Source organism: Sparus aurata, chromosome 20 (assembly GCF_900880675.1).
Source record: "Sparus aurata chromosome 20, fSpaAur1.1, whole genome shotgun sequence".
Classification (NCBI taxonomy): Eukaryota; Metazoa; Chordata; class Actinopteri; order Spariformes; family Sparidae; genus Sparus; species Sparus aurata.
In genome coordinates this window covers 20166362-20189181 of record NC_044206.1, presented here as the reverse complement: position 1 = coordinate 20189181, position 22820 = coordinate 20166362, and the positions used below count along the sequence as shown (strand labels likewise).

At 40.5% G+C, this 22820-nt stretch overlaps 3 protein-coding genes and 1 long non-coding RNA gene across 20 annotated transcripts in view; 3 read left to right on the top strand and 1 right to left on the bottom strand.

Moving 5' to 3' along the window:
* LOC115571218 (calcium/calmodulin-dependent protein kinase type II subunit gamma) overlaps window positions 1-1464 on the bottom strand; it is a 42475-nt gene extending 41011 nt beyond the window's left edge. For 4 of the 16 annotated variants that reach the window (XM_030400436.1, XM_030400437.1, XM_030400434.1 and 1 more), the window contains exon 1: window positions 1205-1464. In XM_030400436.1, coding sequence (XP_030256296.1) covers window positions 1205-1269 — 65 coding nt within the window. In that variant the 5' untranslated portion in view covers window positions 1270-1464. The remainder of the gene's footprint in view (window positions 1-1204) is intronic. The other 12 variants (XM_030400432.1, XM_030400433.1, XM_030400441.1 and 9 more) reach the window with 5 other exon arrangements.
* LOC115571236 (uncharacterized) lies at window positions 382-3130 on the top strand. The gene is made up of 2 exons (XR_003981891.1): window positions 382-494; window positions 2671-3130. It is a non-coding gene; the product is annotated as an uncharacterized LOC115571236 (long non-coding RNA).
* Window positions 3131-7230: 4100 nt separating this feature from the next.
* Window positions 7231-13164, top strand: LOC115571229 (uncharacterized). 2 transcript variants are annotated; one of them, XM_030400478.1, is made up of 9 exons: window positions 7232-7483; window positions 8258-8339; window positions 9580-9883; window positions 10168-10349; window positions 10862-10945; window positions 11042-11260; window positions 11339-11370; window positions 11815-11939; window positions 12029-13164. In XM_030400478.1, exons 3-9 carry the CDS (start codon window positions 9613-9615, stop codon window positions 12046-12048), a joined length of 933 nt encoding a protein of 310 aa, XP_030256338.1. In that variant the 5' UTR covers window positions 7232-7483; window positions 8258-8339; window positions 9580-9612; the 3' UTR covers window positions 12049-13164. The 2 variants fall into 2 exon arrangements, with proteins under 2 accessions (XP_030256339.1, XP_030256338.1); XM_030400479.1 differs by lacking the exon at window positions 10862-10945 and having other exon boundaries at window positions 7231-7483.
* Window positions 13165-18191: 5027 nt separating this feature from the next.
* Window positions 18192-22526, top strand: LOC115571232 (uncharacterized). Its single transcript, XM_030400486.1, has 6 exons — window positions 18192-18448; window positions 20197-20271; window positions 20359-20580; window positions 20662-20684; window positions 20929-21047; window positions 21140-22526. Exons 3-6 carry the CDS (start codon window positions 20389-20391, stop codon window positions 21460-21462), a joined length of 657 nt encoding a protein of 218 aa, XP_030256346.1. The 5' UTR covers window positions 18192-18448; window positions 20197-20271; window positions 20359-20388; the 3' UTR covers window positions 21463-22526.
* Window positions 22527-22820: the final 294 nt, after the last annotated feature.

Below are 22820 nucleotides of genomic sequence, written 5' to 3'. Positions count from 1 at the left end.
GTGTAGGTGTGTATATGTGTCCCAGTGCTCTGGCTGTGCAATCAGTGCCATCGATTACTGACAATTACTCGGCAGTGGAAATGGCAGCTGGAAATTAAGGCCGGTGTATCTTCACAGGGCCAGTGTCGCCCTGCTGCCGCTGGTTTGGGTACAGCAGGGGGTGGGTGGGAGAAAAGGCTTCATCGGCCAAGAACAACAGATGCTGCTGCTGCTGCTGCTGATGTTGATGGTGATGAAACAGAGGAGGTAGTGGCCCGTCATCAAAATACCGAGAAAACACGTCACTGCCTCTTACACAGAAAACAGCCGCTGTAATCGCCCGTGCTTGACGATCCCACCCCCCTCCCCCATTTAATTTAACGCATTTATTGATAACTGCGTTACACGATGATCGGGCCAGCTGTTGTGCGGGAGCGTGCGGGCATTTACATCGCACACTCAACGCAGCGCAGCGCAGCCTGGACCGAATAACTTCCTCATTAAGTGATCCAGGGGTACGTAACGTTACTCAACACGGTTACACAAATCATCTGCAGCTGCTCGACAGCGAGAGAGAGAGAAGGGGGGAGAGAGAGAGAGAGGGAGAAAAAAAAGTGGTCGGCCTAGTTAGCTAGCGACCACAGCCTCTGGTCTATCGAGCCAGCGCGGAGCTGTCAGACCCGTGGGCCGGTGAAATGTCACAGGGCTACGTCTCCGGCGTCTCCCGGGGCCCCGCTGACGGGTCCAGCAGACCAGAAAATACCGGCTAGCAAACACGGAAGGGCTAACAGCTGTTACTGCGCCAACCTCTGTGCGGGCTATTCACCAAAGACGCAACGCTAGTGGGCTAACTCGGGCTGGTTTATCAATATCAGCATGGTAGCTAACTAGTCGGCTAGTAACCAACCGTCAGTGCGCTGCTCTCCGTTGCTGCGGGAGCTGCTAGTTAAGCTAGCCGATAGCAACGGTTATTTAGCCGGGACTGCACCACGACAGTTAACAGCCTCCGCTCGAACACAGACACGCGCGCACACACACACATACGCACACACACGGGGCACATTATTACAGCACTCAACGTGATTAGTCTGTGAGCTATTTCGACTAGCTATCGCCTGCTAGCTGGCTAACCAGAAATAATGTGAGGCGAGGTTGCGGGGGTGGGGGACAAAAAACACGACAAGACAAACACGATGCACACTGTAACGTTACGGCTGCTGCTTACTTCCCGAGCTCCTCGTACAGCTGGTACTCGTCGGTGAACCTGGTGGAAGTAGCGGTGGTTGCCATGGTCGGTGGCGAGAGTGGGGAGCCCGAGCCTTGGGGTACGACGGTGGCTGGCTCTCGTACGGGGTCCGGGAGGAGGGTAGCCTAGCCTCCAATACTGGAGTACCTTTCTGACAGGCAGGCAAGGCTGAAGAGGATAGAGGCGAGTAGAGACGGAAAGGGAGGGGCTGGGTAGAAGAGGAGGAGGAGGAGGAGTGATGATGATGGTGTGTGTGTGTGTGTGTGTGTGTGTGTAGTAGAGGGGAGGAATCCTCGCGAGAATAGGCTCGTGCAGCATGAGACCAGGGCCTCCAGTTCAATGAAGTCACTGAAAATGAGATGAGATGGAGCTGAGTTCTCTGCCCTTGTTTGGGGGCTCAATAAATCAACTTCTGATGGACAGTGGATCATCATTGTGTGACATTTTGTTGGAATGCGCGCACACACACGCCGCAGTGGTGCGTGTGGCAGGCTTGCGAAAAGCGGTGTTGACATCAGGTTCCTGTCTCCTCTCATATCTCAAAAAAAAAAATATTGCAGGGAGCATCACAGCTGCATTTTACTGCACTGGGCTGGGATACACCCAACCCTGGGTCACACCTCACTGCAGCAGAGAGGCAAACTGTGACCCACACACACACACACACACAAACAAACACACTCAGGTATACACACATTGCATAAGTGCATGCACATACAGACACACACTCCAGGAATCAATATTGATTAATGCAGGTCTTGCTCTCAACACAGAAGGCCTCTCTGAGCCACTGATTTTGCCTCTGCATTTCGTGTACGTGCATAAGAGAGACAGAGACGGGCAGAGCGAGTAGTGTGACTGCTGTATCAGGTTTCCGCCGACGAGCATGCACCTATGTTTTTTCCACAGTGTGTGAGGGCTGTTAGCTTGGCGGCGCTAAAAGATGGTGTCACACGGATCCAGAGTGCCTCACTAAATGTTTAATGTGGCATGAGTGGGAGGCCATCAGAGGACAGGCGGGTGGGGCTGCAGGGAGCCATAGAGCTCGAGAGTTAGAGGCCCTGCGTATAAGTGTGTGTGTGTGTTTGTGCGTGTGTGTGTGGCTGCCTGCTCAGCACTCCGGCTCGCGTAGACGCTGTCAGAGAGATGGAGAGCAAATTTCACTTAAAAATCTTTATGTGTGGTTGTCAGCGTGGGAACACAAAGCTGAAACACTGAGAAAGTTCAAATATTATGAGGCCGTATCTGCAAGTGCAGCCTGCTGAATCTGTGATGGAGGGCAGGAAAAGGAGGCCAGCATGTGTGTGCTTGTGCGTGTTTGTGTGTGTGTGTGTGTTACGCGGAAGACAAATGAGCACTGCAACGTAGGCTACTAGCCCTCTCCTGCCCTCCTTTTCCTACGTGCTAACCCTGCTGCCTCTCCTCCTCTTCCTCCACCTCCTCAGCCTCCACAGAAGTTACATAATGGTGAACTCCTCAGCCTTTGTTATCTCACACCAACCACACACTACGCCTTGCCCGCTTCATGAGAGACAGAGGAGCAGAGGAGGGAAGAGGAGGGAGAGCACGGGAGGCCGAGAGAAGAGAAAGTAGGATGGTTTCAGATGAAATCGGCAGTCGGCGAGGGAAAGAAAGAAAGAAAGAAAGAAAGTCTGTGTGCCATCTTCCATATTGTAGTATTAATAAAGTCAGACATTTTCCCATCTTCCTTCCCGAGCAGCCTTATGGCCATTCTGCACTGTGCAATGTGTTGCATTTAAGACTCCAGCCACCACCAGCCAGTGATGGAATGTGACTAAGTACTTTAACTCATGTACCGTACTTGAGTATTTACATTTTTCTGGCACTTAAAGGTGCAGTATGTTAGAATTCTTGTTGATAAAATAAATAAATGAATTAACATAATCAACAGTGTGATGAAACAACGGTGAATATCAGCTGAAGATAGCATGCTAAACATCTTGCCCAGGCCTCTCCTCTCTCATATAAACACCTCAGAGCTCCAACTCTGGACAGCTAACTGCAGTGCTAACAAAGCTAACTAGCTAATGGCAGTTAGTGGTTACTTTGGTGTTATGTTGCCCCATATTTGTTTGGAGTATGAATTTAAGAGGTGGCCAGTTTTTACACATTGCATCTTCAAATACTTCCACTTCAATACATTTTAGAGGCAAATGTTGTACATTATTGTACAATTATTACATTTACACTGCTCAAAATTAGTTAGGGATATTGATATATTAAATGTGCCGTATAATATACATAGAATAAACATTTAGTGGTGTATTAAACAACTGTAGTTGATCTGCATATTGCAAACCTCATCAAAGTAGCATATTTTTAAATCAGTTTATTTTTGTTTTCGCCCGTGTTTGTTGGTTTGTGACCAGGATTACACAAAAACAACTAAATGAATTTCCAAGAAACTTGCAGAGAGGATGGGTCTCTGCCCAGAATAGACCCTATTAAATTATGGTGTGGATCTGGATAAAGGGACTGATCCAGGAATTTTTCTCACTTACTAACATTGGCGATGAAAAAAAAGTCATATTTAGGTGACTGGTATTTATGAGTGAATCCTCGTAGCATAGAAATCTGGATCTAGCGGATGTAAATATGCTTTAGTTGATGTTGGATTAGGCTTGTAGGGCCTTGACGGAGGTACATGCTCTAATGAGTGACTGAGAATCAAATAAAAATAATCCCCATAATTGTAAAAATACAGAATATCAGATCCAATAATTGGCCAGGCTGAAAATTGATCAAACCATAGTATACACAGTATACATACATGTAAAAATACATAATTTATCAAAGGGGCTCCATGGAACGTCTGTGTTCTGCTGGAAGCTGGTCGCTAGTTTAAGGTAGTGGACTCCATTTTAAAGCTAACATTAGCTCCTGTTGCCATCTGTAATGTGCATAAAGTCACATCCCTTGGCTTGTATAGGCAACCTAGAGAATCAGGGAAGGTCTCATCTTTCATTTCACATTACAATCCGCTCACATACGGCCAATAAAAAACTGATTTATACACGTAAATTGATACAGAGAGAATCACAATTTGATCTAGAAGCCCTGATCTTAGTGCTATTAAAAAGGCAGAGTAAAACAATCAAAAAGGAAGGTTTTTGTTATTTACTGATCTAATAGAAAGAATGCCACTTTTGATCTGCCACAAGTTCGGCTGGTTAGGGGGAACGCATATTAACAGGGGAACAAATTTTGGCACAACACTGGCGCTCTCCATTGAGTGAATGCCCGTCCGTTCACACTTGTTTTGTCGTCGGTTTCTATCACTCTCCCTCTTTGCCTTCTTTGCATCTTCCGTCAGTGGGAGTAGAGCTTCCACAGTTACTCCAGTTGCTCCACTGTTACCTGGAAATACCGACCGGGGAAAACGATGCCTCTTCCTGTCTTGGTTGCACAATGGCAGACTCACTTCCTCCCTTCATAGGCACAAATCTATACGTGAATGATGTCATTTTTTTTTTCTGTGCTGTAAGTATCTACCTCAGAATGACTAGTCAGAGCTAAGAAGCTGTTTACTGGCAGTTTGAATGCATTTATTGCCAGAAATGTACTTTTAATCCTCAAACACACTTATTATCCAATTCTTTTATTCAGGTATTGTTCGTATGGGTGCCTTTCACTTATACACCCTCTCTTCACTTTTACTTAAGTATGACTTTTGGATACTTTGTGCAACACTGCCACCAGCTGACTCAGACTCTACATTGACATGAGAGAGAAATCCAGCCCTTTATGACAACCTCATTACTGATTTTGCAGCAGAAATGTAACATGAAGGGGGCAGCTATCTCCTCGATGTTGTCATCACTCGGTGTTCTTATGTCACCCTGCTGTGAAAAACACAATCAGCGCTTTTGAATAAAGGGAAGAGGATGTGGATGTTCTCCACACGCCCTCAGAGAAAACACTAATTAGGAAAAAGCTGATGACTATGACGGTCAAACAGTCTCTCCTGGTTCATCATTCTTGTCTTTCTGTACGCGGGCCAGTTGAAGCTTGCATCCGTACACCCATGCAGGCTTACATGCCCTCTTGGAGCTAAAACAGTCCTGTGGTACGATCTGCAGAGCCAGAATATCACACGGCAGTTTGTAGCAGACTCCCGTGGCCAACCGAAGCTCTGTTTGTATCCAGAATAGACCAATTTTTGCAAAAAGAGCCTCAGTAGCTGCGTTACATTTAGGCATGACTTTTCCTTTTGTTGTGACTAATGAGGGTGGATATGCCATCTGTTACATCATCACAACTGAGAGAGTGGACGCAGCCAAGAGCTGAGTCATGACACTCCCGTTTCTCCACCGCTTCAGAGAAATAATCTGACTGGGGAGAAGTGAATGAGCAACACTCCTTCCTCCCTCAACAGATACCGTCGTGACGCCCCGGAGCAATCCGCTCCTGACCCCCGACTGATTCAGGAAGTCAGTCGTCGACGGTCACCCGGGTGTCAGTGTGTGCAGGCTTTTTGGGTGAAAAGCTGGGTGTTGCTGATGAAATGCCTGTGGGCTCAGTCAGCTCGGCCAAGATGAATAAATAATGGTACGTTTTTGAACATCAGAGCAATAATCAGAGGTGACATCCGCTCAGCTCCTGTTCTTGATGATTACAGAGTTCAGTCATTTAAAGTTTGGAGACCTCTCTCAATACTTTTGTTGTTTACCCAACATAGTCATTAGAAATAAATCATCCCTCTCTCATGCTCCTGAATACTCCACATGGAGTCTTAAGTCATTATAGAACTATTATCATACTAATCCAATTTACAGTCGCAATGATATACCGTTTGAAGGTATACCATGGTATGAAAATTGACGATTAACATACCATATAGAGTTACTTATTTAAGGAATTGATTTCTAATGTATTAGTGTTAATAATATTTCAAGGTTATATCAAGTTTTATGGCTGTATTCATGAAATTATAATATAGTGTTTGTCAACCAAAAAAATTTGTTTTTATGATTCAGTTAAGGATTATTGTAAGTCATAATATTATTATTATTATTAATAATAATAATTCTGTACAGCAAGATTCTCCAAATTAACCAGAACTGCAACTTCAAATCTACCCAGAAATGTTATAAATGAGATTAATTGAAACCAAACATCAGTCTTAAAGAAGCAGTTCACCCAAAAATGAAAATGTCATCATTATCTACTCACCCCATGGCAATGAAAAAAGTCAATTAAAGTTTTGTAGTCGACAAATATTTCTTGCTTTGATCTTACAATGAATACTTCAGCTTAAAAAAAGAGTGTGAAAATAATTTTTTCAATCTTTTTGGGATCTTGGGGCCCATACTGTTCACTCAAAGGAACAGTATAGGGCTATTTCATGATTTTTTTTTTCTCTCCCCCATCTACTTCAGTTGCTGTTTTTCTGTGAAGCTCCACAAATATTTTGTATTTGATTTTGATTGGCATGGGGGTGAGCAGATTATGACTGAATTTTCATTTTGGTGTGAACTGTTCCTGTAAATCAGTTTTTTATAGTACAGCACAGTGAAACGTACTAATTTTCATTGTTTCCTGATGCAGTGTAAGTGACAGACATATTAATTCATTGGCAGAAGAATATGGCATAAATAGGAGATTCAAAGGTTTAATTCAGGATTCAAGATTCAAAGGTTTAATTATCTTTAATGATCTTTTTATTAAAAAAAAATAGTGCAACCGGAAATACATTTTAAATAAGAAAATAAAACTGAAAACAGAAAAAATATAGATATACCTATTATAAACAAGTAATAGATATAAATAAGTGACAAAGACAGATGTATTTATATTACAGAAAAAGATGAAGAAGACCGTGTGCAGAGTAGAAAGATACGGGTTTAATATATATTTATGAGCGTATGTAAATATAAACTGTACTAATATACTATTATTATCGATCATTTACATGTAGAGTGTAACCTGAGGTACAGGCTACACACTCCGGTACAGTAGGTGGCGGTATGCACCTTTGCACGTTGGATTGCGATCCGGGGAAGAAGAAGAAGAAGAAGAAGAAGAAGAAGACGACGACGAACAACAACAACAAGAAGAAGACGAAGTAGAGGGAAAAACAACAACACGAAAAAGTTAGAAGGTGAAGTTCGACGGACTCGCTAGCTAGTTTACAAGAATGAAATACGACTTTGGATGCTCTTCCATTGTCCTTTTCTTAATAAAAAGTGGGAAATGTTCGAGTTCCGAGATGTCTGGAGCGCAGCCACAAGAATAACGGTGAGCAGGAAGAGATGCCGATGATTGTTTTAGCCGAGTAGCAGGTTTAGCACTAGCTGGCTAATATTTGTTTGCCAGTCGCTCTGTTGCTTTCTTAGGTTAGGTTCAGCTCTACTACGGAAGAGAATTAGGAATGAGGAAATCGTGGACTTTAAGAAATGTTGAGGTTAATGTCGAAATGTCGTAAATAAAGTCAACTCTTCCGGTCCGTCATGTCCAGTTAGGGAAGCGGCTGACAGCTATGCGAGCTGCCGGGAGCGCCCAGTCTCTCTCTCTCTCTCTCTCTCTTTCTCTCTCTCCACACGATGGACTTTGCTTCCACCATGTGTTCAAGTTTCAGAGCTGCAGTCCTATAAGGAAGTTATGTACAGTACTGGTGATTTAAATGACAGATCCCACACCAATGAGAAATCATTTGCACTGTTTTGTTTTATGGAGTTAATGTTTAAAATGGTAGACGAAGGAGAAGACTGAGTGAAGTGGAAAGAAACATGAACAGTAAAAGCTCAGTGAAATACTGACCTTTTATTGAAATGGATGTTTGTATCCTGTAATGGTTTTGTCTTCACATAAGTATGAAAGGACATCAATGACTCCCAAAAATGTAGCCTATTCTATGAATTGTGATGCTTTTAATTCAACAGTATATAAAACTTACATTTGAAAAGAAAATGACACAATATCCAAATTTCCTCTAGAATAGACCTGTGTAAAAGATATAGAATTTAACATTTTGTACTTACATTATCCAAATTGATTCCAACTGTGTTCAAGGCAAAAGGGCGTTTCATTTGACGGCCTGTCGCTATAACATCATCGAGAGTGTCAGAGAGCGAGGAAAGAAGTAAAACACCAGGTGAGTAAACTTATAAAACATTGACTCGTCTGTGAACATTTCTGTCTGAGTCACGTTGATAGATTTTCATTGGCAACATTGGCTGTTTAACAATTGCATATCTTTCTTTAATTCCCCCTGTGGACGAATAAAATGTTCTGAATTAGGGCCGAACGACATATCGTTATCGTATCTATATATAGATATGAACATTCAAGATATTAATATCGAAAAAGCAACGATGTAAACGATATAGATTTCCCCCGCTCGCCCTGCATGTGCAGCTCTGGCAGTCACAACAAACATCATTTTTACGATTGCCCTTAAATGCACCGCTAAGGCCAGCCAACAACAACCCTTATTTCATACTTGCTGTGGATCGACAGCTGAAGCCAACCAATGACAAACATACCAGGGCGGGAGTGAGGGAGACGGAGACTGAGACGCACGCACACACACACACACACACACACACACACACACACACACACACACACACACACACTACAGTGTTGCCAACTTTGAGACTTTCTCGCCAGATTCAGCGACTTTTCAGACCCTCTGAGAGACTTTATTTCTAAAAAGCGACTAGCGACAAATTTTGTGACTTATTTAGACCATCAGGGGAAAGGCGAGAAATATATTGTAATTTACATGCTGCTCAGAGTCATCGCAGTCCACGGCTCCTCTGCAGCAGCGCCGTGGTCTCTCCCCTCCCGAGCGGCTGCGCAGGTGGCAGGCCAGTGTGTGTATGGGGGCGTTGGCTGGGGCAGCAGGAGCGAACACCGCAGCCGCTCGCTCTGTGGATTTGAATCCGGGTCCGTTAATTCTCTGACTTCTTAGTCTTTCTAGATTCCACTGGTACTTTACCAGCGATAACCTGAAGCTGCTGAGTCTCGATCTTCAATCTCACTCTTTCTCGCCAGATTAGGATGTCATCGTTCATCTTGTAAAAATGCAGATTGTTTGTTTGATCTTCTCCCTCCCTTTACTGTTGTTACTTCAAATATATTTGTCTCTGTAGTGAGTTTGTGATTAATTAGTAAAGATTTCTCTATCAACCATTTGTTTATGGCTTAAAATAATCTCTTTATTTTTCTGAAAAATGCTTGGTTTTCACCGAACCCGTAGTCATATCGTATCGATAACGAGAAATCTGGCATGCATATCGAGATATGAAATTTTGTCCATATCGTTCAGTCCTATTCTCAATTGAGTTTAAGATGATAAATTAATTCTGATTTTAATTTCCAATTGATAGTTTGACATCCTGTGAACCTGCTGAAGATTAAAAATGCCCACACCTGTGCAAACCCGAAAGTTGCTGAAAGAATACCTGAGTCATCTGAATGATAAAAGGATGGAGGAATTTCATTGGGAATTGTGGCAGATTGAGACAGATGGATCCCATCCCATCCCGGAGTCCAAGCTGCCACGGAATTCTACCATAGAGGCAACTGTGGATAAACTGGTGGAGGCTTTCGGGGAAGATGATGCTGTGGAGAGGACAGTGGCCGCTTTACGTGCGATTAAACATAATGAACTTGCCTCAAAGCTAGAGCAAGGTAAAATGTCTTGGGTGTGTTAATTCCTTATATACTTTTTATGGACAAAAAATACATTGAGAAAACAAATGTTTTGTACACTAGTATACTTTCGCTTTTATTGTGTTATGACAAGCTGTGTCTGATAAAATGTCAGACTCTTAAACTGCAGCTGAGCCTCATGTGGAAGCAGAAAAGCAATTGGAGTATTTCACAGTAGAGTAACAAATGTTATGATTCCCACTGAGGAACCTGTGACTTCATTACAGCAGTATTATTACTTATCATATGTATTTGATTTACAGCCAAAATGGACCAAAGCAGGGAACAGAAAGCAGATGAGCCAGAGATCTCCTCTGCAACAGAGAAACCAAGAGGAGTCAATCCCGACCTCACCAAGAATATCTCTTGTTTCTTTGCTGAACATATGCAGGGTGTCCTCAGTTGCTCCTGCGATCACAAAGACTGGAAGAGCGACATCTTTTGGGTATGCTCACGTTCTAAACAGTTCATGCATGATATATTTGAAGTCAACCATCTGATTGGATATGATTGTTTAAACGACACAGAGATATTTCAGGTGAGGTTGTTTGAGTTATTTAACCGACTTTGTTCAACTCCATTGTTGAATGTTGCATTATGATGAAAAAATATTTCACTGTGTAAATGCATAAGGTTCACCATCAGTGTTTGCCAGTGTTTACTGATTATGGGGCACAGGTTTGACAGCTGTGTCAATCAGCATTAAAGTTGCTGTAATTCTTCATTTAGTACCAGAACATTGTGGGATCGTCTGTTGTGGATGACAGCAGGACGATGGTATATGTGCTTTATTTCTTTAGCTGCAGGCAGCACAGTGGTGAACAGCAGTCATTATCTTACATGAGAAACAAGACAGAAACTAAAACAATGCCACACTAAAGTAAGAGACAGTTGGATTGTGAGGAGATATTGGTTCAAGTTGCTTTATTAATTCTGATGAGGTGATTTTAATTTCAGACTGAACCCGCGAACATCAGAAAGAAGCTGAAAGCTTTCAAAACTGTCAAAAAATGGCGCAATTCATCAATTGAGCAAATTATGGTTTGTCAGCACTTCTACTTATATTTTTTACTTTGAGTCACATCTTAAATAAATTAAGAAATGAAGATGATGACCAGTTTCTGCCGTGACCCACAGACTCAGAGCTACTTCAAAGAGGAGCAGATTATGAACGACTTCAAGAGGCGTCGTGCCTTACTCCACGAAGAGGAAGAGACCAAACGAGCTGCATTAAGAGAAGAAACAAGACAGAAGATCCGTGCGACAAATTGGATCGCTGACACGACTGAAGACATATTCATGGTCTCTGAAATTAAAGCCAATCGAAGGTTCCGGGCCAACAAAAGATTCACAGAGGTAAATATCAGATCACATGACAGGTTTAGTTCATGAAAAGTAATCTGGGGAATAATGATGCATTTCTTGTTTCTACAGACTTTGCAGGTCTGTACGGTTTTCATAATAAGGTATGTATGATTAATGATGTTTTCTTGCCTTTTGATAAAATTCTGATTTTGTTCCGTCATGAAACAGTTCCTGCACGTCAACATGTAAATTGAAAGAGTTATCGGTCGCTGTAATCCATTCTGCTGTCCATACTGGCCATGAAGATCCTTCCTCAGCCCACCTGACACCTCATTTCCTGTCACGTGTGGACAAAATGATGAAATACTCAATTCTTTCTGTCTGAGGGAGACAATGTTTCAACTGAATCCTGCTCATCCTGCGGCTTCATGAGTCGATTTCACGTAACACAAATGGTTTAGCGATCAGTGAACCTTCTCTCTGCACAGCAATTATCGATGAGTGCTTTTCGATAACTCTTTCAAGGTGCATATGGTGTGTGAGTAAGGTTTGAGGGGAGACTTTTTAAAAAGACAAACCTGATTCATTTCTTGAATTTTATCCAGCGTACTTTTGGCTGTGGGGATTGGTTGGACTTTAACAATTTTCGCACCGCCGGCTACATGTGTCGAAGCACGTGGAAAACCTTCCGCTCGCAGTCTTGGAGAAGATGTGGAACAACATAAAAAAAGTAGGTTTTGTTTGATTTGTAGCCTCTGTGGTTGTCGACCCCAAAACTGTTTCTTCATGTCGCTCTGTTTTTGTGTCTCTGACCATCAGACGGAGATGAAGCTAAATGATACACAGCAGCCGTGTCCTTGAAACCCAGAATGCAGCACCAGCCATCAGCAGAATCTACAGGAAAGTCCCAAAAGGAGGAGAGTAGAACAAGACTATGAAAATGGGAAAGTGTCATTACATGATCCTGATAATAACACATCCATCCTGACCCATGAGCAGACATTCACTCATTTTCCTGTCTTGAATTTCGGTGATGACACTGACGATGAGGTCGAGCAGGGCTTTCTACTACTGAAAGACTAGTAGAACTATATTAAAACGGAAATTATAGAAAAACACATTTGATTGCAAAGGATATTATTCTGTTCTTTAAACTATCAAAACAGCTGGTGTTGTTTCCTACAATTCAACAAAAGTACTCAACAGATGGACTGCTACTAAACAAAAACAACCAAACAACAGAATACCTCCTGACAGAAACTTTGGACATCAGAGGTAAAGGGGCAGGAGCCAAAACCCTCTGATGTCACATCATTGTACTTTATTACTATTGTTTGATGTTACATGCTTTAAACTTATTAAGCCATTATTGTTGTTGTGATGCACTCAGATAAAATCTTCATATCTTGCTTGAAAAAATTATATTACGTGGTTGAAATACTGAAAAACTTCTATCTGATGCACTGTTACATTTAGCACTTAGCGCAAAGCACCACTGTGGCTAAATCCAGCCTGACTGGGCTGCTGGCATGACTGCTGACACTTAGTCTTGTTTTTTAATGACCTGAAGTAAATATTTTATACGAGGAATCTCAGGTTATCCGTTCATCATCATTTTCAGATGTTTCATGATGTAGTCATCGCTGTGAAATCCTGATATCTTGCATCAAAAATGTACATGATAGAAGTATTGGAACACTGTTACATTTGATGTCAGGACATTTTTTGTACAAGATCAATGTATAATTGTGATCATGTTTGCATGCTGTTGTCAGTATTTAGCTCAAAGTACCACTGTGCCTAAATATTCTAAATGAGGAGACATTTTTCCCCACGTCTTTGGGATTTTGAGGTATTTTTGTCATTTGTTATCAAATCCTAATATCTTGCTTTCACATGATGCCACATTTTACCAAGATCAGTGTATAATTTATCAATAAAGCTCATCAAAGCATGTTGATGCAGTGTTTTATTAACTGGAGTTTAAACTATATTTCCTCTAGAATAGAACTTTGTTAAAGATATAGAATTAACATATCTAAATACAACTAGACTGAGTTGTGTTTTACATCATCCTAGATGTTTCCAGCCATGTTATTACACATATATATTGTATATTACATATTTTGGACAAAAAATAAGTTGAGAAAACAAATATTTGTACATTTTTACTGTCACTTATTGTGATGTTATGACAAGCTGAGCCTGATTAAGTGTCAGACTCTTAATCTGCAGCTGAGCCTCACGTGGAGGCAGAAAGACAATTGGAGTATTTACAGTAGAGTGTAATAAATATTATGATTCCCACTGAAGAACCTGTGACTTCATTATAGCAGTAATGACGTAGTCTGAATATTACAGGCTGGCACACACAGGGTGCGCGTATGGCAAGCTGTTCTAACATTTAATAGCTAGACTGGATATGTATTGCAGATATCTGTAATTCAATTCTTCCTAGTCAAATAGAACATTTCAGATATCTACAATGGCATTCTTCCTAGGACAAATGACGCCACTTTTGCCATTCATGTGTATTGGGCTTTCAATTCACACAATATCCACAATTACATTCTGGATATCTAGAATGAACATTCTGGATATCTGCAGCTGAATTCTTACTAGGAAAAACTCCCATTTCAGATATCTTCAATCCAATTGTTAGTCATAATTATCATTTCAGATATCCAAAATGAAAAACTATTCCAGATGTCCAAAGTGTAATTTTGAATATCCAAAAATTCATTGTGACTAGTAAAAATGTCATTTTGGATATCCACAATATATATAAAGATGTCCACAATTGCATTTTTACTAGTCATAATATGAATTGTGGATATCCGTAATGACATTTTTACTAGTCACAATGTATTTTGGGATATTTTAAAATTACATAGTTATTCATTTTGGATATCTGAAATGAAAATTATGACTAGTAACAATTTAATTGAAGATATCTGAAATGTGAGCTTTTCCTAGTAAGAATTCAATTGCAGATATCCAGAATGTAATTGTGAATATCTGAAATCTAAAGCCCAAAACACATGAATGGCAAAGGTGACGTAATTTGTCCTAGGAAGAATGTCATTAAATGTTCTTTTTGACTAGGAAGAACTGAATTACAGATATCTGCAATACATATTCAGTCTAGCTAATAAATGTTAAAACGGCCACTTATACTTTTTAAGGATTGTTAGATATCTTACATTTAGTTTTGACTAGTACAATCAAAGTTGTATATATCTTAAAATAACATTTCTACTAGTAAGAATGTTATTGCGGATATCTTTAATTACCATTCTGACTAGTGAGAATACAATTTTGACTAGGAGAAATGCTATTATTATCTAAAATGCAATTACAGACAGGAGTGTGGTTCGATTAAATGTTAAAACGGCTTGCCATATGCGCGTTCTGCGCTGCTGCGTGGCGTTAAGTTTCGCTTTCATTTCTGTGTCCATGTCAACAGGTTAAACAAGCAACCCTGAAACAAAACTACCTCTAGACAGTCACGTGGACACCATGTCAGCATTTGACTACAGTTTTAATGTCTGTATGTGTAGAATATGTCGCAGACAAGAAGAGAATACAAACAACAGGTGAGAGACAGCTCATTTCCTCCGCGCAGTCTTTCTCTCACGATCAATTTAAATCTCTGGATGAGAGGACGGAGTGTGTCACGTATACCTGAGAAGCAACATTGAACACGTCACTGATTCCTCTGTTACCTGGTTTGGTGTGAAACCAGGAAGTCGTAGTTGATGTTGGACGGTGGACGGATGTTCAAGGCTTAGAAATACCACTTTGGACGGTGTTCCATTGAAGGTGTGACATTTTCGAGTTCTGGGATTTTCTGGAATGCCGCCACGAGAATGAAGGTGAGCAGCAAAAAATACTGATGATATTTTTAAGTGGCAGAATTGTGGGCATAGGGAGCATTCAGAGGCAAAGTGGGACAGAATGACAGATCCCTTCAGAATGAATGGGGGACTTTGGGCAACTGTTATATGAACAGGATGAATAATTATAGAATGGAAAAACCCTTTTATTGTACATTTGGGCGTGTATCAGTGTTTCCCAAATAAAACCTATGTCCAAATAGTTGAAGAGGTTTATGAGAAATGATGTCAAAACCAATAATTGTGTTTCGGTTTCAGTTTGTACCATTATTATAAGAAACAGTGATTACACACATCAAAACCCGTTTTCAGTTTATGGTTTCCTGATAGGGTTGGGCAGAATGGAGTATACTGTGAACCCATTCTCAAAAGTTACATACAGAATTAGCTGTATAATCTACTTCACTAAAGGCACTTTGTGTTTATGTGTTTCTTTATTTTTTGGGTTCTGGGAAAAAAAGAAAAAGAAAAACTGGTGTCATTACTTGCCATGGAATCTGTGATCACTCTGTAAAAACAAAGCTGATTCCCCAATTTTTTTTTTAATGAATCGTGATGCTTTTAATTCAACAGTATAAAACTTACATTTGAAAAGAAAATGACACAATATCCAAATTTCCTCTAGAATAGACCTGTGTTAAAAATATAGAATTTAACATTTGTACTTACATTATTCAAAATGTTTCCAACTGTGTTCAAGGTACCTGTGTGTTTCATTTGATAGCCTGTCGCTAGAACTTCAGTGAGAGTGTCAGAGAGTGAGGAAAGAAGTAAAACACCAGGTGAGTAAACTTTTAAAACATTGACTCGTATGTGAACATTTCTGTCTGAGTCACGTTGATAGATTTTCATTGGCAACATGGGCTGTTTAACAATGAATGTATCTTTCTTTAATTCCCTCTGTGGACAAATAAAATGTTCTGAATTGAGTTTAAGATGATAAATTAATTCTGTTTTTAATTTCCAACTGATAGTTTGACATCCTGTGAACCTGCTGAAGATTAAAAATGACCACACCTGTGCCAACCCGACAATTGCTGAAAGAATACCTGGAAGATCTGGGTAAAGATAATCTGAGGGATTTTCAGTGGCAATTGCGCCAGATTCGGATAGATGGATCCCGACCCATCCGGAGGTCCCACCTGGAGAACGCTACTGGAGTGGAAACTGTGGATAAACTGGTGGAGGTTTTCGGGGAAGATGGTGCTGTGGAGTCAACAGTGGATACTTTATATGAGATGAAGTGTCATGGCCTTGCATTTGAGCTAATTCAAGGTAAAATGTCTCAGTATGTTAATTCTTTACACATTTTTTATGGACAAAAAATATGCTGAGAAAACAAATTTTTGTACATTTTTACTGTCATAAGGGCCCGAGCACTATCAGTGCGATTACCCTATTGTTTCTGTAAGTTCAAAATGTTCATCTGCCGAAAGAAGTGCATGTTTGCAGCCTAAACATCGCCCAAAACTCACCAAACTCTGCATACACGTCACATCTGGTGAACATTATGTACGTTTACGTTGATGATTTAAACATGATCGGGTGTGGTTGTGGCCAGGGGCCTCCATTGGAGCCTAACAGCGGGTCGTGTGACCAAAAACTTTTTTGATCTTCATGAAATTTGCAGGACTCATAGGTCGATATAGCCAGAAGTTCATTTTGAGAAATGTTTTGCCCCAACAAGAAGTTGGCCATCTTGAATGGCGTGCGCCGAATTTCATTTTGCCGATACTGTTTAGAGGACTTGTTCACAGACTCATCAAATTAGGCACATGTACAGAAGAGGATTAGGGCCACATGTGAATTTTTTTTTTAGTTCTGACTTTTTTTCTCAGAATTCTGACTTTTTTCTCAGAATTCTGACTTTTTTCTCAGAATTCTGACTTTAAAGTCAGAACTAAAAAAAAAATTCACATGTGGCCCTAATCCTCTTCTGTACACATGGGATCAAACTCATGAGCACTTTAATTTTTACTACAACTGCTCTCAGGTGTGGCACAACAGCTCAGTAGCGCCCCTAATGGCTTTTCCTATTTTGTACGTACAGACAAACTCCTACAAGTTTGCACATTCATCACAAGTCACAAACATTGATATCTGCTAGTGTATGGGCCTTTTCAGTGACAAGATGACTCCACAGCGGCCCCTGGAAGATTTCAAGCTTAAAGCCCCGCTTCTTACATGCACATACATGCACGACATTCAGTATGCATATGTATCATGACCAGACACACACAAAAAACCCTCTTCTCTTGGACCCATCCCCTCAGTCCAGCAGGAAGTCTGCCAATTTGATTCACAGTTGAGATTCTTCCGCCAATTGGTGCCATTTCCCTGCCTTGTACTTTAACAAACTCCTCCTACAGATTTAACACCACAGACTTCACATCAGTCAGTGTCATCTTCAGAACTTGAAGATGAAAATGTATCAAAATCTTTCACCTCCATTATCCCTGGTGGCATTGACAGTGCGGTCGATTTCGATGCTTCGCCATAAAGCATCAAGTCCATAACTCCAACGTACACTTTCCCATCTACACCAAATTGATTACACATGTAGAGGGTTTTGCCCTGAATATGTCTATGCAGCAGTGCTGTGTCATATCCATGGTGCCACCCAGTGGACACAGGAAGTCAGCCTCATATTAATCAATTAGACTATAGCACTTTTCATACAAACAACATGTAGCACAAAGTGCTTTACACAATAAATGCAAACAAAGCAAATTTAAAACCACAAGTCACACACACACACACACACACACACACACACACACACACACACAGTCTCTCACACATAACACATGCATACTTTTTTCTCATGACAAGCTGTGTCTGATAAAGTGTCAGACTCTTAAACTGCAGCTGAGCCTCATGTGGAAGCAGAAAGAGAATTTGAGTATTTACAGTAGAGTGTAACAAATATTATGATTCCCACTGAAGAACCTGTGACTTCATTACAGCAGCAATATTACTTACCATATATATTTGATTTACAGCCAAAGCGGACCAAAGCAGGAAACTGAAAGAAGAGCCAGTGACCTCCTCTGCAAGAGAGAAACCAAGAGATTCTACCGTCCCCGAGGATCTCTCTTGTTCAATTTGCTTGAGTCTGTTCACTGACCCTGTGGTGCTGCAGTGTGGCCACAGTTTCTGTCAGACCTGCATTCACGAAGACTGGGAGACGAACATCATTCGGGAATGCTCACTTTGTAAGCAGTTTATACCTGAAGCTGACCCTCCGATTAATTTGAATCTGAAGAGTTTGTGTGAAAACTACAGAGGGAGAAGTCAAGGTGAGCCATCAGGAGGACACAGAAACCACACAGAGACATTTCAGGTGAGGTTTTAGTTATTTGAATGATTTGTTGAATGTCATATTTTGATAAAAAAGATTTAACTGTGTAAATGCATAAAGTTTACCATCAGGCCAGTGTTTACTGATTATGGGGCACAGGTTTGACAGCTGTATCAATCAGCATTAAAGTTGCTGTAATTCTGCATTAATTAACAGGACATTGTGGGATCGTCTGTTGTCGATGACATCAGGACGATGGTATACAGTGTCTTGCAAAAGTATTCACCCTCCTTGAACTTTTCCACATTTTGTCACGTTTTAACCACAAATGTAAATGTATTTTATTGGGATTTGATGTGATTGACCAACACCAAGTGGTGCATAATTGTGAAGTGAAAAAAAAATGGTTTATGGTTAAAAAAATTTTTTACAAATAAAAACCGAGAAGTGTGGTGTGCAAAAGTATTCAGCCCCCTGAGTCAATACTTTGTAGAACCACCTTTCGCTGCAATAACAGCTGCAAGTCTTTTGGGGTAAGTCTCTACCAGCGATGCACAATATAGAGAATGAATTATTTGCCCATTCTTCCTTGCAAAATAGCTCAAGCTTAGTCTGATTGGATGGAGAGTGTCTGTGAGCAGCAATTTTCAAGTCTTGCCAGAGATTCTCTCTCGGATTTAGGTCTGGACTTTGACTGGGCCGTTCCAACACATGAATATGCTTTGATCTAAACCATTCGATTGCAACTCTGACTGTATGTTTAGGCTCATTGTCCTGCTGGAAGGTGAACCTCTGCCCCGGTCTCAAGTCTTTTGCAGACTCTTAACAGGTTTTCTTCCAAGATTGTCCTGTATTTGGCTTCATCCATCTTCCCATCAGCTCAGACCAGCTTCCCTGTCCCTGCTGAAGAAAAGCATCCCCACCGCATGATGCTGCCACCGCCATTTTTCATTGTGGGGATGGTGTGTTTAGGGTCATGTGCAGTGTTAGTTTTCTGCCACACATACTGTTTTGCATTTAGACCAAAAACGTCATTGTTGGTCTCATCTGACCAGAGCACCTTCCTCCACATGTTTGTTGTGCCCTCCACATGGCTTGTGTCAAACTGCATGACTTTGTTTCAACAATGGTTTTCTTCTTGCCACTCTTCCATAAAGGCCTAATTTGTGGAGTGCATGACTAATAGTTGTTCTGTGGACAGATTCTCCCACCTGAGCTGGTGATCTCTGCAGCTCCTCCAGAGTTATCATGGGCCTCTTGGCTGCTTCTCTGATCAACGCTCTCCTTGCCCGGCCTGTCAGTTTAGTGGACGGCCATGTCTTGGTAGGTTTGCAGTTGTGCCATATTCTTTCCATTTTCAGGTGATGGATTGAACAGTGCTCCATGAGATGTTCAAAGCTTGGGATATTTTTTCATATCCTAACCATGCTTTAAACTTCTCCACAACTCTATCCCTGACCTGTCTGGTGTGTTCCCTGGGCTTCATGATGCTGTTTGTTCACTAATATTCTCAAGCAAACCTCTGAGGCCTTCACAGAACAGCTGTATTTACATTGAGATTAGATTACACACAGGTGGACCCCATTTACTAATTAGGTGACTTCTGAAGGCAACTGGTTGCACTGGATTTTCTTTAAGGGTATCAGAGTAAAGGGGGGTGAATACTTTTGCACGACACCCTTTTCTGTTTTTTATTTGTAAAAAAAAAATTCTAAAGTAAGAGACAGTTGGATTGTGAAGAGATATTAGCTCAAATTGCTTTATTAATTCAAGTGGGAATTTAATTTCAGACTCCACCCGAGAACATCAGAGAGGAGCAGAAAAATGTCAAACAATCGCGTGATTCATCAATTGAGCGCATTAAGGTTTGTCAGCACTTCTACGTATATTTTTACTTTGAGTCACATCTTTAAGAAATGAAGAGGATGACCAGTTTCTGCTGTGACCCACAGACTCAGAGCTTCAACACAGAGAATAAGATTATGGACGACTTCAAGATGCTAATTGACTCACTTGACAAAGAGAAAATGACCAGACGAGCTGCATTAAGAGAAGAAGCGAAACTGAAGATTCGTATGATACATTTGATCTCTGAGATGACCGAAATCACATGCCCGCTCTCTGACACTATTGTGGCAATTGATAAATTTGGGTCTGACGAAAGATTCATAGTGGTAAATATCAGATCACATAACAGGTTTAATTCATGAAAAGTAATCTGAGGAATTATAATGCATTTCTTGTCTTCTTTGCAGACCTGTGCGACTGAAATGAAAAGGTGTGTATAATTGTGTTTTCTTGCCTTTTGATAAAATTCTCTCTCAAACACACACAGCATATAAATGCACATGGTCAAATAAACATAACACAAATGGTTCAGTGATCAGTGAACTTTCTCTCTGCACAGCAATTATCGATGAGCGCTTTTTGATAACTTTTTCAAGGTACATAATGGTGTGTGAGTAAAGTTTTAGGGACTTTTTAAAAAGACAAACCTGTTTCATTTCTTGAATTTGATCCAGTATACAGTCTGCTTTGAGGAATCTTTGGACAATTTCACAAGAGGACATGAATGTGTCCAAGCACGTGGAAAACCTCCCGCTCGCAGTCTTGGAGAAGATGTCGAACAACATAAAACAGAGTAAGTTTTGAGGCCCATAAGCTTTGAAGTAATTCAGATTTCTCCTCTGGTCATTAAACTCACCAGTAATGTGCTTTCTGTTTGATTTGTAGCCTCTGTGGTTGTCAACTCCAAAACTGCATCTTCATGTCCCTCGGTGTCTGACCATCCAACTGAGGTGAATGACAATGATACACAGCAGCCGTGTCCTGAATACCCAGAATGCAGCACCAGCTATCAGCAGAATCTACAGAAAAGTCCCAAAAGGAGGAGAGTCGAACAAGACTACGACAATGGGAAAGTGTCATTTCATGATCCTGATAATAAGACAGCCATCCTGACCCTTACTCAGTCTCCTGTGATTAATTTAGGTGATGAGGTTGAGGCTGAGCAGGGCCGTGCAGAGACCTTCAGAGAGGAGGGTGCTCATATTTAAAAGGGGCACATGGAGCTGGAGATGAAACAATGAATTGATCAGTCGATCAAAAGAAAATTGACAACAATTTTGATTTTTTTGGTTTAAGTAATTTTTCTAACAAAAACGCAAAACATTTGTTCGCTGCAGATTAATTTCTTTTTGTTTCAGTCCGCTCTTTACGAGGCATCTCTGCACTGCTGAAATTTCATGATAATACATGCTGTTAGATTCTTGGACATTTATGACCTACTTTTCTCAAATACAATGCTTTCTACTACTAAAAGACTAGTTAAACTATATTAAAAAGGAAATGATAGAAAGACATATTTTATTACAAAGGATGTTATTCTGTCCTTCAAACTATCAAGACAGCTGGTACTACTTTCTACAATTCAACAAAAGTATTTAACAGATCGACTACTACTAAACAAAAACAACCAAACAACAGAATACCTCCTGACAGAAGGGACTTTGGACATCAGAGGTAAAGTGGCAGGAGTCAAAACCCTCTGATGACACGTCAGTGTACTTTATTTCTATTGATACATGCTTTAAACTTCTTAAGCCATTATTGTTGTTGTGACACACTCAGGTGAAATCCTGATATCTTGCTTGAAAAAATTATATTACGTGGTTGAAATACTGTTGTATATCTGATGCCACATCATTGTACTGTTTTGTTTGTTTTTTAAAGACCTGAAGTAAATATTTTATATGAGGAAACTCAGTTTGTCTCTTCATCACCATTTTACGATGTTACATGATTTAGTCGTGGTTGTGATAAACTGATATCTTGCATCAAAACTGACTTGAAAGAAGTACTGAAAAACATTTGATGTCAGTTCATTTTTTGTACAAGATCAATGTATAATTGTGATCACGTTTGCATGCTGTTATCAGTATTTAGCTCACAGCACCACTGTGCCTAAATATTCCAAATGAGGAGACATTTTTCTCAAAATCTCTTTGGGTTTCGGGGTATTTCTGTCTTTTGTTATAAAATACTAATGTCTTGCTTTCACATGATGCCACATTTTACCAAGATCAGTGTATAATTTATCAATAAAGCTCATCGAAGAATGTTATTGCAGTTTTTTTTAAACTGTAGTTCATTTTCTCATAAATGAAACTGCTTCAAGAGCTGTGGTTTATTCACTGAGACCTTATTCAAATCTAAGCTGTGCAGACAAAAAAACACCAGCTTCCTGTTTTATACCAAAAAACTATATTTCCTCTAGAATAAAACTGTGTTAAAGATATAAAGTTAACATGTCTAAAGATGACTAGACTGTGAATTTTCACTCTAACTTCAACAACAGATGAAGTGTAATGACCTTCAATTTAAGCTAATTCAAGGTAAAATGCTAAGTCTGTTA